The sequence below is a fragment of the Brienomyrus brachyistius genome, chromosome 14, assembly GCF_023856365.1.
Source record: "Brienomyrus brachyistius isolate T26 chromosome 14, BBRACH_0.4, whole genome shotgun sequence".
NCBI classification, from domain to species: Eukaryota; Metazoa; Chordata; class Actinopteri; order Osteoglossiformes; family Mormyridae; genus Brienomyrus; species Brienomyrus brachyistius.
Genome location: NC_064546.1, coordinates 7459972 through 7474665, shown reverse-complemented (window position 1 = coordinate 7474665; position 14694 = coordinate 7459972). Strand labels below are relative to the sequence as shown.

The window sequence follows — 14694 nt, the reverse complement described above, 5'->3', positions numbered from 1 at the left end:
TTTCACTAGAGAGTAATGTAGGAGTACAGATACATTATCTGCCAAAACCCTCAAAATATCCTGAAATTAACTGTTCTAATTTGAGACATAATTAACACACATAATGCAAAGACATAATGCAAACCCTGCATCTTAATATGTATTCACCACTGGCCACCATATGTACATGAAATATACTTTTACGAAAACAAAATTTACACAGGACTGTTTCAAAGTTTAGCACTGCATATTTTTCCATTTAACAAAAGAAATCAGAAAAGCAAAAAACTGCATGCAAGACTGATAACTATCGTCTCAATAATTTAAAGGTTTGATTTTGATATCAAGAGACAAAAGTTAACGTTCCCATTTTACATGCCAATTTTAAAATAACCATAACTTTATCGACAAATCTAATTTGTTCGTATGCTTCTAGTTTTCAATTAGGCTTCACTGACAAATATTGCTTTCCAGATAAAGGCAAATATACAATTTATACCTTCATAACAATAATAAGCTAGATAATAAACTACGCTACTTGTACTAAAACTGATAAAGCAGAAAAAACGAAGTCTTACACACGGCAACACATTACTAAACAAACAACTTTTTGGGCAGCTTAGGCCGCCGTCATAAAAGGCTCAGGTTTAGCTGGCCATACTAGAAGTCACTACCTGAGTATCATCATTAGCTACCTCGTCTCATCTTTACGACAACAAAAAACGTATAAAATGTAAAAAATAAAAACAATTTCGGTAGAAATTCGAACAAATCCGCATCTCGTTATCTGGACCGCTTCTATGCATTTCAAATGTGGAATTACGCAAAACAGATCTAATGTATTGTACTCAAACTACGCTTGCCAACTAGCTCGTCAGACAACTAAAGTGTTGGCCTACCAGTAGATCAAAAACACAATACGGCTTCACTGCTTGCGAGTTAGCTGTTATTATTTTGAAGTAAGACAAACGAAGAAAAGTTGAATAAATGAGTTTACTTTAGCTAGAGGTGGCTAGCTGGCTCGGCACACTTGGCAGCCATGGTCTGGTTCATCATGCCGCTTCACTTTAAGATTCAAACCAAACTCATGTTCGTTAGATTTAGTTAGTAACCTAACGAGTTACTTGACACTTCCATCATATTCTACTTAACAACGTCAGCGATGACCACCTAGCTATATAGAATAGCTGATATAAGACAGCTAGCTTATTAGCGAACACCACTGTTTATACATTAATAAATGTTATTACTTCCGCTCTTACTATCTTCATAGAACAACAATACCAAAAAATAACATGTAGTGGGCCTGATTAATGATGTATGTGGGTGAAAAGTGATGTAGTTACGGTGTTTCTGCGAATACGGCCTGATATTTTTTCTCAGCCGACAGGGTAAAGTTAGAGAGCAGCCGAGGGCCGAAGCACTTCCAGCAGCAGAGCGACGCAGGAAACCTGCGCAGAGAGCCCGTATCCCCCTCCCTCCCCCGCCCCAAACACGGCAAAAAAAAACACTCACCGTCTGCTGGAAGATCGAGAAAAAAGGGGCAAAAATATATATACAGGGAGAAAGCGCGAACAGAACAATAAGCTAAGCGAAAATAAATACTACTTCATTGTCCTTCAGTGAGATGTAAAGGTCATGGTGAGCGAATGGTTCCAGGCGAAACGGACAGCTGTCGATGGGAACTGATCCGCGCTTTCCCGTCGTAAGCATCACGAGGTTGGGGCTCGCGCAGCGCTCTATGGAGCCGCCGGCCGACCGACTGCACTGCGCTTACACGGGGGGCGCTACAGAGCACTTCTGTAGTTGCTGCCGTGCGTCTTGAGCTGCCTCACGACAAACTTTCCTCCAAAAAGAATAATAATTTTTCTGAATAATAGAAGAAGATTTTGGTATTTTTCTCTTTGGAAAACACTGCTCACTAAAGAAGACCTATGAAATAACCTCGTCTAATCTGAGGCATGATTAACAGACACACAAACCCTGCGTCTTAATATGTACTCAGAACTGGCCAGGTGTACTTGAGATTTATTTTTACCAGCATAAAATTTACTTACAAGTGTTTCACAAAAAGACACCTATCTCTATGAATAGTAAAACCAGAATTTTGCATTAGGGGCGGCATGCTAGTGCAGTGGTTAGTACTCTTGCCTTACACCTCTGAGAATTGGGTCTGCCAGGGTTCCAGGTGTGTGGAGTTTACATGTTCTCCCTGTGTCGTTGTGAGGTTTCCTCTGGGTACTTTGGTTTCCCCCAAATTGCCCCTGGGTGTGCCTTGTGATGGATTGGCACCCTGTCCTGGGTTATTCCCCCACCTTGGACTTCCTGTGACACTGCATGGGTAATTGGTTAAAAAAAATGGATGTATTTTGGTATTATTTTCTTTGAAAAAAACTGGTCTCTAGAAAAGGCTCTTATGGTCAGGGTATTTGATTAGTATTTGTAAGTCTGCTGCATTATTACCAATCTATCTCTTTTTTTTTTGCTCTGTTAAAAAGTGCATTACACAATTATGTTTGTATATATTGCAGTAAATGATTTAACTATTTTCATATGCAAAACCCAGAAATAAGAATGCTGTAAACAAAAATTAAAATACTATCAAAACGTGGTTCAAAATTTGATATAATGTATACTGTAAAATTTTTTGTTTTTACAAGGAATAACTTAAGTATTATGCCTACAAAAATCTCAGATTATACAGATTTGCATAAATCACAAAATCAGATGTTATTACAACTGAGGGGGCGGCATGGTGGTGCAGTGGTTAGCACTGTTGCCTCACACCACTGGGACCCGGGTTCGAGTCTCCGCTTGGGTCACATGTGTGCGGAGTTTGCATGTTCTCCCCATGTCGTCGTGGGGTTTCCTCCAGGTACTCCGGTTTCCCCCCACAGTCCAAAAACATGCTGAGGCTAATTGGAGTTGCTAAAATTGCCCGTAGGAGTGCGTGAATGAATGGTGTGTGAGTGTGCCCTGCGATGGGCTGGCCCCCCATCCTGGGTTGTTCCCTGCCTCGTGCCCATTGATTCCGGGATAGGCTCCGGAGCCCCCGCGACCCAGTAGGATAAGCGGTTTGGAAAATGGATGGATGGATTACAACTGAGTGTACCTTTATTTTGTAAAACTAAAAAGACAATTACTTCAGTTACAAAATGCCTGCTGTTTCTGAACATTGTATATGGTAACAAAATGAAATGGAATTCTTTTAGTTTCACTGAGGTCTTTAGCTTTGTCCATCTTCAGTCTTTTAACTGTTCATTCTAATCAGGGTCACGAGTGGGCCTGAAACCATAAAACTAGTAATACATTTTTAAAACGCTTTAACTACTTGTGATGTTTTGTACTCATCAGCATACTCATTACGGAAACATCATGTTGATTAAAAAACATGTCTGCAGTGTTATGTTTTATTTCTGAACAGGAGCTGTATGGAAAGCTACTTCTTAATGTGATAGCATAATTTTGATTACATGAAATGTATCAACATGTGAAATTCAACATTTTTATTTCATGTATGTATTGGTTTGTGAATTACTCATATATAATCATTTAGAAACAGCAAAATACTCTATACTGAAGACAAATATGAGACGGAATGTTGGCTCAGTGAGCAGCAGTTTCCTCTCACCTCCAAGTGAGGGTTTGAATTCCACCTCTGCTCTGTGTGTCATTTGCATCTTCCCCCTATATCACATAGGTTTCCTTCTGCAGGCCAAAGACATGCAGTTAGGGTAACTGGTATATTTAAATTACCTATATTCACAGACAAAATTTCAGGTGCAGTTGTATGCGTCATGCCTGGCTCGTCCGCTCCTCGTGTGTGCCACGCCCCCTGATTACCCACGTGTGATTCCCTGATCGTCTCCTGCTGTGTCCGATTACTTTGATTAGTCCTGTCCTATTTTAAGTCCTGGTCTTGCCTGTTTCCCTTGTCTGTCATTGATGTTAGTCGGGATCAGATGGTTTCAGTCCTGAGTCTCCCCATTAAATCCCCGTATACCCTGAATCCTGCCTGTTTGCCTGCTTTCTGCTCGCTCGCCAACCTGTGCGATTACCCACGTCCAGCGAGATCGTGACAGTATGAACATATGCGGGCTGTTTTAACAGGATTATCTAGACAAACGTGTATATGTTTAATACAATAGACTGGCATCCCCTGCAGCCTGTTCCTCAGCCTTTTTCCCTGTAATGCCTCATCTTGCTGTGCTAAGCAGTTGGAAGGTCAATGAATGACAGCAAATCTACAGCTGTGGCATACAGACTTTAAATTTTGAGAACTAAATGAAAGGCATATAATTTATTATTGTTCACTGTGATTAAACACAAAGCACAAAATGGATAAAATTAGGCTTTATTTTAACAAGCATACTTTTAAAAATCATTAAAATTTTGCTATGGATGTTAATATGTACAATATACAGTGTTCTGTACAAAATACTTCAACATTTAATGTATTTCTCACAGCAATCAAAGCACCAAAACAATCTTCATAAGTGATTAAAACGGGGTATAGCCTTTAAATCTCAAACAAAGGCTGCTGATAGGAGAACACCTTTTTGCCATCATATTATTTCAGCAGTACTTTGGAGAAAAACCTATGCTCACTGATCAAACAGAAATCTACTGTTACCACATGAATAACATTCCTAGCATTATTACTCACTGAAAACAATGGCAAGATTTGATAACAGTTTGTTTAAAAAATTATTTTAATTAAGTAATTCATAAAATTATATAAAATATAAGTACTAAATCTTGACTGATGGAAAAATAATATTACAGAATGAGTCAAACTTATATGTAACCTTAAACTTAACCTTAACTATAGAACAAACCTTCAGTTGGACATTACCCTGGAGTGAAAGTGAGTAAGATTTAACTTAATTTAATTGTAATGTCAACCCACAATACTAAGTAATTTATATTATAATCATAATGAGTACAAGCCATTTGTTATCGTACAGTATTCCTTCATATTTCCAGCATCATAAATTCACCATTTCGGCCTACTATTTACGGTATGATGGCTGCTTGCTGATGTTTGTTGAGTACAGTTTGGAAATTAAAAAGATCATTAGCAGGATCTCAGAAATGGCATGATGCCTAATGGCTAAGCTGAACAGAAAACAGTGACACAGTTACTGGTAACACCAATCTGAGAGCACATGCAGAATAAAAACCTAGCTTTATAGCTAGCTCTCCATCTTGGCTCCTTCTTTTTATAGAGCACATTAATTTGTGCTTTGCCCCTGATACTGCCAGAGAAGTATGCCTGAAGATGTTTCTTTGCTCATACATATGGTTTATAACTTTATTCCCACTAAACAACATTATTTGAGCTACAGTTCAATAATGCTGAAAATGCTGTGCTGCTAATATTGCAAGGAATAGCATCGCTCTGTGGTCACTACTGGTTCAGCTTCCCCTAAGATTTATCTACCAGCCGCATCTCGCATCACATTAAAAAAGCTTTATACAGTTCCAGTGAGAGCTCTCCACTCAAACTTCTATAAGGCCTAAGTTCTAATCTCCTAATCACAGAAAGTTGGTTTTTAGCTGGATGGTGGGAGACTTTTTGGAGAGGACAGGACATACAGCTGCTTTGGCCTTCATGTTCTCCTGGTTGCCCATGATGGCCGCCCTCAGTCGCGCCTTCATGGATGGGAAAGAGAGCATGAGGGCCTTGAACAGTGCAGAGTGCTGGGGGCCGATTCGCATTAGGTCCTGCAAGGCAGATTCATGCAGACTGCGGGCGGCTGTAGAGGCAGAGGACAGGGCGTTCTCATCCAGCAGGAAGGAGATGAGGATGTGCAGCAGGATCGGCACCAGCTGGGAACCTACGAAGACAGGAGCCCACATGTACATAACAGAGCACAACATAGCTGCCAAGCAGCACAGCAATGCATCTTTTTCACTGGAAAACCAATATGATGCACAACCCTGCTAATATAAATATGTTGAATCTTTTTCACAGGTACTTCATGCTATGTCTGTGCAGCTTCAAAATGTTACTGTGCTGGTGAACATATCCCTAGTATAATATTTATTGTATAGCTTTACTGATAACCACTGACTGGCTATCAAGTATTAACTGTACAGCCATACTGGGAAGCACTGCTTCATACTCACGGTGCTCCTCCTCGGCAGTGGACACTAGGGTCTCCAGGGCCCGCACCCCAGCCAGCACAGCCTGCATTTCCTCCGTGTTCTGGGGCCTCCTTTTCTCAATTGCCTGCAAATGTCCCACTAAAGCTCCTCCCAGCACTTGGATGAAAGATACAGCCACAGCTGCAGCTGGACTCTGGAAGACCGACAGCAGCAGCTTGTAGGTCTGACTCAGGACCTGGGCAGGAAGAGAGGGAACACTGAAGCTCAAGCTCCTCATTCTAACAGCATGGATGCAAGTTGATAGCGTAACGATTAAGGACTGGTGCTTTTAAATATACAGACCCAAAGTGTGCAGCGAGACCCACTGAACAGTTTTAACAAGGTATACTGTCAAAGAAAATAATTTAAAGGATGAACAACTTCCATTGTCATATGCTTAATAGCTCTTTATTAGATAAAGCTAGTACCTGGCAGGACTCACTTATGCCTCTAGAAATGCTGTGAGGATGGAGTGTGTGAGCTGTGTTTTAAAGGAGCAGTTCACCCTAAATCTGAAAAGAGATATGTCTTAGAGGGGCTTGAGCTTTCCAATAGCTCAAGGTGTTTTAGCCATATTTATACTATCGGTTTGTTCATCACATTTTTTCTAAACTCTTCATATTTGAAGTGCATGAAGATACCGGAAAAATGTCTGCTACAGGTCACGTATGACACCAACTAACACACCACATACGAAACTGCTTAGATCAGGTGTCTTGTCTATTCTAATGCTTAGCCAAACTGAAAGTGAGCCTCTTGGCACTGTTTATGCTATAGGTATTCATTTCCTGTGACATGATTGGCTGTTTGCATTAGCAAGCAAGTCTACTTACTTAACTTGCCAAAGAGTGCATGTGAGGTGGAAGTTACTGAATGGGTAGCATGACATGCAGGTGGTTTACCACTGGATCCTTGCACTCCAGACAGCCCTGGAACTTAGAGATGGAGCGTGCCAACAGAGGCTGCACAGTAGTGACCTCTGGGCCGGCCAACCGGAGGAAGATGGTGAGGATAGTGAGACGACTGATCTCATTCACACCATGAAAAACCTCTTCTTTAAATAGAAAACAAAAGAAAAGCAAAAGGTAGAATGCTTTAAGGCAGGGTTCCTCAGTTGTGGTTCTGGAGAACCACAATCCAAAAAAGGTTGCAGTTTTTCAGGACCCACTATAAGATTTGATTAATCTAATTGCCATTTGTCATCTTCCTTCCCATCATGACAAGCTGATCAGATGAGGGCCCTCCTGATGGCCTACAGGTTCTAAGCAGCCAGTTAGTTTGCTCATGCCTTGGGCTGCTCGATTATGTAAAAAAAATCATAATCACGATTATTTTGGTTGAGATCACAATTATTTAACATGATTACTCATTTAGTTTGGAAATATCACACATTTATTGAACTTCTAAAAAAAAAGTGTCTTTTTAAGCAGCAGATTTCTATGAATTCTAAATAAAATTCAACTATGAAACAAACAAACAGGGGCTGGAAAGGGGTGCACTGGATTTTTTACACCAGAAAAGCAGAAGCATCATCGCAAAATGCAGCACATTGTTTTTTCTTGATTACTTTGTTTTTTGTTTTAATAATCATCGGAAATCAAAATCGTAACTGGAATTAAAATCAGCGCAACTCTGAGTGGCATAAGGTGCACTAATTACACTGACTGTGGCACTCTGAGATGAATATTTCTTTAAGAACGTTCTGGGTACCTGAATCCCAGAAGTCCATCAGCGTGTTAAGAGCACAGCGGAACAGGTGGGCCCAGGCCCCCTGGCATTTCTCTGCACGGGCCATGGGGGACAACAGCACCACCCGCAGGGCCTGCAGTGTCACAGAGACAGCCAGGCCCAGTGCTGGCCCCGGAGGCTGTAGCAGCAGCTCACGGTGGACTCCCATTAGCAGGTACAGTATGCTGGGCAGGATGGACACGCTGCCTGTGAGACGTATGGGTCAGGCAAATAGAGGTAAACGGAGAACAGCAGACAACCACTGGGAGAATAAAGGAATAAGACATAGTGTATATTAAGAATGAGAGGTTCTTCATCTTACCCTCAGGAGAGCATATAGATGGAAGCTCTGAAAGGATGGTCAGCGCTGCAGAGACCAACTGGTAATCACCATGCCCCAGGGCCAGGGGAGGTCTGCTTGACACAGGGTTGCTACCAGTCAACTTGGGGCTCAACCGGGGCAGCTTGCGCACCAGGACACACAAGCACAGCTGCAGTGCTCCAAACACCACCGACTTGCCTGGCACCAGGCCGCCAGTATCGTGGCCCTCGCCAAACTCCGGCAGAGTCTCCTTCTCTGCCGCTCCGTCGTCCACTGAATGTGAACACACAGAGTGAGCGATCAGCACAGTGACAGGCTCCATATAAATTTGAATCAACTGTGAGAGCAAGGACTCTGCTAGACCAATATTTCTCAGTCCAGTCCTTGGGGACCCAGAGACAGGTCGGGAGCTGGGAGAGAGCAAGAACATTGATAATTGGGGGGTCCCCGAGGACCAAGTTGGGAAACACTGCCCTAGACTCTTCATATTTCCCTTTAAACACTGAATACACTAACACCACATTTTCATTACATATATACATATAGCAGTATTTATTTATATTACTCTGCTGGCCACAAGATTCAAACCCACAGCCTTCTGGTTGCAGATCCATATCCTACTGCACTACATGCGTTCCACAGGACAGTCAGCGAGCATCCAGGGCCTAATAGTGATATGATCACTTTGCAGACCAAGGACTTTGAGCCTACAACTTTCCTAACCAACTGAGCTAGACACCAAGCCATATCTCCCTAGAAGACCTCAGTGCCAAGCTGATAGGATGACCTTTGCGCTCCCATACTGACCCTCAGCACTATGGCGCTTCTCCCTGACTCTCTCCTGCGCTGCACACACCACCTGTCTCACCAGCTCCAGCACTGCCAACTGCACTCCAGGTGACTCACGTGTCACGATCAGTCTGTGGAGGACGCTCAGGAGCTCCACACTCAGAGTCTGCCAGGACATACAGGAAATGCTATTCACCCGAAAGAAATGCGAAATCAAGCAGAAATGAGCAACAGTAATGCTGATTCACACATCATTCTACCAAGAACAGTACAACGTTTACTACATATTTGTTATTTTTTTTCCCCAAAGCAGTTCAGCACAAATCACGCTCCGCAGCCAACTTCAGCACAAACCAATCCTGACAAGTATGATAAACCTCGCCCTGCAACGCTGATGAAGCCTTTAGATCATATTCATTGGCCAACGACCTGAGACTGGTGACTGGCCACATAGCACATGCGGATATAAACTATAGCGCAAACGTGAAAAGTGTGGTTAGCAGCAGGGTTTGAGATAGATGTGACTTTTCACAATATTGGAAGTGTCTCCTAATATTTTATTTGGATTCATTCACCACCCCCCCCCCCCACCCTCAATAAATAAACCTTTGCATTTTGCATTTGTGTCCCCTCCAATATCAAACACTCCTATGCCGTTGATAATCAAGGTAAACTGCCTTTAGAATTGGTTCACTGAATAAATCAATGTTGGTTTTATTAGTATTTTTTCTCTCAGTGATCTCACAACTTTGAAGCAACAACATCCCGCTACAGTTCAGACCACTGCTCTATTACTGTCAGCCAATTAAATCAATCTTGAGGTTTATCATAATTACTGGGCATGGTTTGCACTTTAGTTGGCTGTAGGGTGTGATTTGTAATGAACTGGAGTCACACGTTCCAATGTTTTACTATCCTGCAACTGCCTGTTTTCATTGCTTGTTAGCTCTGTAAGTTTGCTTACTCACTCTGATTCATGCAATGGCGTAGATTTAGGTATGGGTGGTAGAGACATGTCCCTACCAATTGTATGTGAGCACTGTGTGCATTTAGAGGGGTGGGGGATTCGTAACTGATTTGGTCCTTACCGATGTTGAAAAATAACCTACACCCAAAGATTGAAGGGTGACGTGGAAGTGTAAATGGCTAATCATGTTCATCCCTGGTGGCGACTGGAGAGTATTACACCTATGCATAAAAAAAGGCTTTCTCTGCAGTGGATTTTTCATGTGACCTATTTGCCCTACAACTGATGTTGCTTGGCCCAGTTAGTCTGCTGTTCTCATCAAAATACTTGGTGGGTTTTAATTAATAAATTAATCTGCCACCTTATGAACTAATGTCTGCAAATGGTCTGATCCTTACATTTTAACAATACAGAAAATATTAATAGTGCAAAAAATTTACATAATAAAACCCCACTGCCAGCCAGTCTGCTGGTCTTTGCAAAAGATTAGATAATTTTTTTATTTAATTTAACTATAAAGGGGGGCTGTTGAAATGACAGCATTGTATTCCCTGGACAGCCCCATGACTTGCTCCTCCTATATAATCCCTACTCCCCTCAGAGTATTGGACAGATCGAAAGTACTGGACAGATGAACTGGACATATGAAAGCCAATAAATGTGCTTTTACCCAAAAGTCCTAGGTGTGACATGTAACTCTGAAACTGCACCTATTTCCTTTTATTGCACATTACACTTGTATGGTAATTTGGACATTTACATACACATTTTAATAAATAAATAGGCTTTCAAAAGAGGCACCTCACAAAACAAAAACATTAGGAAATATTGCTGTTCACAGCATAAATTTGTTGACTCAAAGGGAGAATCGTTTGCCAAGCTATTCATTTGTAACACATAATAATCATATACTTAAAAATGTAATATCTGAATGATAATATATAATACACGTGTGTACTGTCACATACGTGTATATTTTGCATTTTTATACTTCTTTGTATTTTTTTACATTAACTTTTATTGAGAAAGCACATAATATATTACAGTAACATGACTGTTGACATTGCTTTTGCTTTCACATTTGAACCTTTCTGGGAAAAAATTAAAATGTTGGTACTTGGGTGGGGGAGGCGGGGCAGCCAGATTACAATCACATCATTGAGATGAGGGTTCAAATTAGTGCACCAACATACAGAGCAGCATGATTTATAGAAAATCAGACCTAACAGGCTTAACAAATTCCATCCACTTAGTCCATATTTTGTAAACGGTATCCCTCTGCACTTTAAGAGAGAAAGACAGTTTTTCTATTGTATAAATTCCTTGCACCACATTTATCCAGTCCTCAGTTGTTGGTGGTTCAGGTTTGAGGCATCTCCTCGTGAGGGCCTTTTTACTCGCAGCCAGTAATATGTACAAAGGTTTTTTTATCATTAGGGTTCAATTTATCCACCAGCATGTTACACAGAAATATGGTTTCAAAGGTTAAAGGAAAAACAAATGACATTCTGTACATGACAGAAGACATTCTGTACATGTTCATGGATTTGAGACCAGTACTGATGAATGGCTTGGTAATACCAAAAAATATGAAAATGATTGGCATCATCTCCCCCACATCTCCAACATCCATCCATCTTCCAAACCGCTTATCCTACTGGGTCGTGGGGGGTCTGGAGCCTATCCCGGAAGCAATGGGCATGAGGCAGGGAACAACCCAGGATGAGGGGGCCAGCCCATCGCAGGGCACACTCACACACCATTCACTCACACATGCACACCTACGGGCGATTTAGCAACTCCAATTAGCCTCAGCATGTTTTTGGACTGTGGGGGGAAACCCGAGTACCCGGAGGAAACCCCACGACGACATAGGGAGAACATGCAAACTCCGCACACATGTGACCCAGGCAGAGACTTAAACCCAGGTCCCAGAGGCAACAGTGCTAACCACTGCACCACCATGTTGCCCCCACATCTCCAACAAGCATCCCCAATTCCCCGATACCTTTTCTGGACAGGGGTAATGAAAAATCTCATTATGCTTTTCCAGCAAAATTCACGCCAGACATTCGATCCTGTTGTGCTCCATTGTATCTCACATATATGGTTTATTATATAAACCTGAAATAGTGTCAATTATAGATTTATGAAAACAAAAACCTAAAAGCATTTTATATAAAAAGGACCACCTCACTGAATCAAATGCCTTTTTGGCATATAGACTTAACACTAGGGTCTCTAATTTTTGTTTATCAACCTGCCTCATTAGGTGTAGAACCCTCCTGATGTTGTCCTCAGTTTGTCTCTGTTTCATGAAACCCGTTTTATCCTAATGTATTAACCCAGGTAGGATTGTTTCTAGTCTCTTTGAAATGATGGAGGTGAACAGCGTATAATGAATATTTACAGTAGTACACTAATTGGATGATAGTCACTACATTCTAATCCATCCTTTCCTTTTTTGAAATGATAGAGATTATTGCTTCCCTCCATGGAGGGACAATTTTCTTTTCCATTACCAAATTAAGTGCTTTCAATCTTGCATTATTTTGTACTATTCTGGGCCAAATCCATCTGCCCTTGCCATTTTCCCTCCCTTTAGTCTTTTAATTGCTGAGTGAATTTCTTCTTTGGTTTTTATGGATGGCATTTTATTTTGTTCCTCTGTCACTGTTGGTAACTAGTTCAGACAAGAAGGTATTCACATCCTGATTATTGTCTACATGAGGTTGAGAATAAAGATTTCTGTAGAAAGCATTGTTGAATTCTCCCCTGTTCAGTTTATATTTGGCCATTAAAAGGATTCTTTATTCTGTGTATAATACTGTCTGCTTGTTGCTTCCTGAGTTTATAAGAAAGACGTTTTAGTGATTTCCCCCCTATTTCACAGTGCTGTTGCTTGATAAAAAGCTTTTTTTCTGTATGTACATAGTGTGTAGGTTATACATTTCTTTTTTGAATTTTGTTATATCAGATGTAATATCATTGTTCAGAATCAAGGAGTGTTGGAGTTGCAGATTTAACAATTTATCTTCTAAGTAATGGGTGTTTTTGGCCAACTTAATTTTTTCAAGTGGGAGGAAATACTAATTATTTTCCCTCTAATCACTGCCTTCAGTGGGTCCCAAAATATTCCTGGTGTCAACTCCTCATTCTCGTTAAGATCTAAGTAAGTTTCTATTTCTTTTTTCAAATCCTCTTTAATATTTGGGTAATTTAGAATGTTTGTGTTCAACCTCCATATGGTAGATCTATTCTTCCTGTTCAAGCAGATATCGGCATAAACTGGGTTGTGGTCTGAAATAATGCAGGGACCTATTTCAAAGCTTTTGAGCCAAAATAAATCATTCTTAAACATGAAGATATAGTCTAGTCTAGAATATACATTGTGTGGATATGAGAAGTGGGTGTATTCTCTATCTGTTGGATGGTAATCTCTCCATACATCAACCAATGCTAAATCACCCATAAGATGTACCATGCTTTTTCCTATGTTTCTCCTTTCCTGTTCCTGTTTCTCCTTTTCATGTACATCCAATGTAGCGTTTAATGTGATATTAAAGTCACCACCATATATAAAAGTTCCCTGGCTCCTTGTTGTTGCTAATTCTAAGATCTGCTTATACAGGGACCAATCGCTGCCTGGGGGAACATACACGTTTAACAGATTGGTCAAGGTACCATCAATCTTACCCGTTATCATTATATATATACCTTCCTTGTCTTTATTTTCTGATATATGTTCATAGTCTAGAGATATTAAGATCGCCACCCCTCTTCGCCTCCCCAAACTGTGGGAAGAATAAAGGACATGTTTAAAACCCAGCCTGTTCAATTTTGCATGCTCATTATCAGCTAGATGTGTTTCCTGCATTAAAAGAATTAGGGCTATGTCTCTTTTAAATTTAGATAGGGCTTTCACCTTTTCACCAGTTGCTCCTGTCTCCTGACCTTGTCTACCCCCTACTGTGATGTTTGTGTATATGTATGGTTGGGTTGATGGCCAGTTTTTTCGCTGGTACTTGTGACTAGTGACATGGTGTATTGCAACAGCAATAAAGGGTTCTCATCTCATCTCACCTTTTCACCGGATTACTTAAGCCATTAATGTTGATTGATACCAGTATCATTAATCTGCTACTCATATAAATTGTAGTCTCTATAGTTATTATGCACAGTTTAATGGGCTCCCCGCTCACCCTGGTAAACACTGAACATCGAACATATGAACAAGTTACCATCAAAGAAACAAAAATCAAACTGAGGTCTTAACTTCCAAGGTAGGGGTCTCAGAGGTAGACCCTGTTTCGCCGCTAAGGTCAGCTTCCTCATCAGTCGGTGAAGGAGGCCCTTGATGGCTAAGGCTCCACTGCAGAAAATACTCGCAAGAAACCTTACTTATTTACTTATTATGCACCATAAACCGAATATAATAGTTTTAAGTAACAAGAACCGAGTGGGTAAACCTCAATTTCACAAAGGCGTAAATGATGTCCTCTTGAAAGTTTTCTTTGTAATCGATGTCCTGCCTCTTATTAGTCACACCGCTCCCCGGTCCTCTGCTCACCTTCCTCCAGGTCAGCTGCTTCGGTTGGTCCAGGGCCATTTCTGGTGATTTAACAACCTTCACAGCATAGCCTCTACTGGACATATCTTCAGTGGCCTCCACCACCATGTTGAAAATTTTTGTTTCGTCAGTATATTTCATCCTCAACCGAGCTGGAAAGAGGGTCTGAAAAGGTATCTGCTGCTCTTT

The 14694-nt window shown here is 41.0% G+C and overlaps 2 protein-coding genes across 11 annotated transcripts in view; both read right to left on the bottom strand.

Moving 5' to 3' along the window:
* The window catches only part of hectd1 (HECT domain containing 1), a 57814-nt gene extending 56103 nt beyond the window's left edge, over window positions 1–1711 (bottom strand). Inside the window, 1 exon segment of the mRNA XM_048974904.1 lies at window positions 1495–1711. The gene's annotated coding sequence lies outside the window, so the exon portion shown is untranslated.
* Window positions 1712–4314: 2603 nt separating this feature from the next.
* The window catches only part of heatr5a (HEAT repeat containing 5a), a 114798-nt gene continuing 104418 nt past the window's right edge, over window positions 4315–14694 (bottom strand). For 7 of the 10 annotated variants that reach the window (XM_048974905.1, XM_048974907.1, XM_048974910.1 and 4 more), the window contains 6 exons: window positions 8987–9134; window positions 8180–8452; window positions 7840–8064; window positions 7032–7183; window positions 6112–6325; window positions 4315–5819 (listed from right to left, as the gene is read on the bottom strand). In XM_048974905.1, coding sequence (XP_048830862.1) covers window positions 5518–5819; window positions 6112–6325; window positions 7032–7183; window positions 7840–8064; window positions 8180–8452; window positions 8987–9134 — 1314 coding nt within the window. In that variant the 3' untranslated portion in view covers window positions 4315–5517. Of the gene's footprint in view, window positions 5820–6111; window positions 6326–6557; window positions 6642–7031; window positions 7184–7839; window positions 8065–8179; window positions 8453–8986; window positions 9135–9567; window positions 14547–14694 lie in introns of those variants that run through there. The other 3 variants (XM_048974908.1, XR_007382313.1, XM_048974913.1) reach the window with 3 other exon arrangements.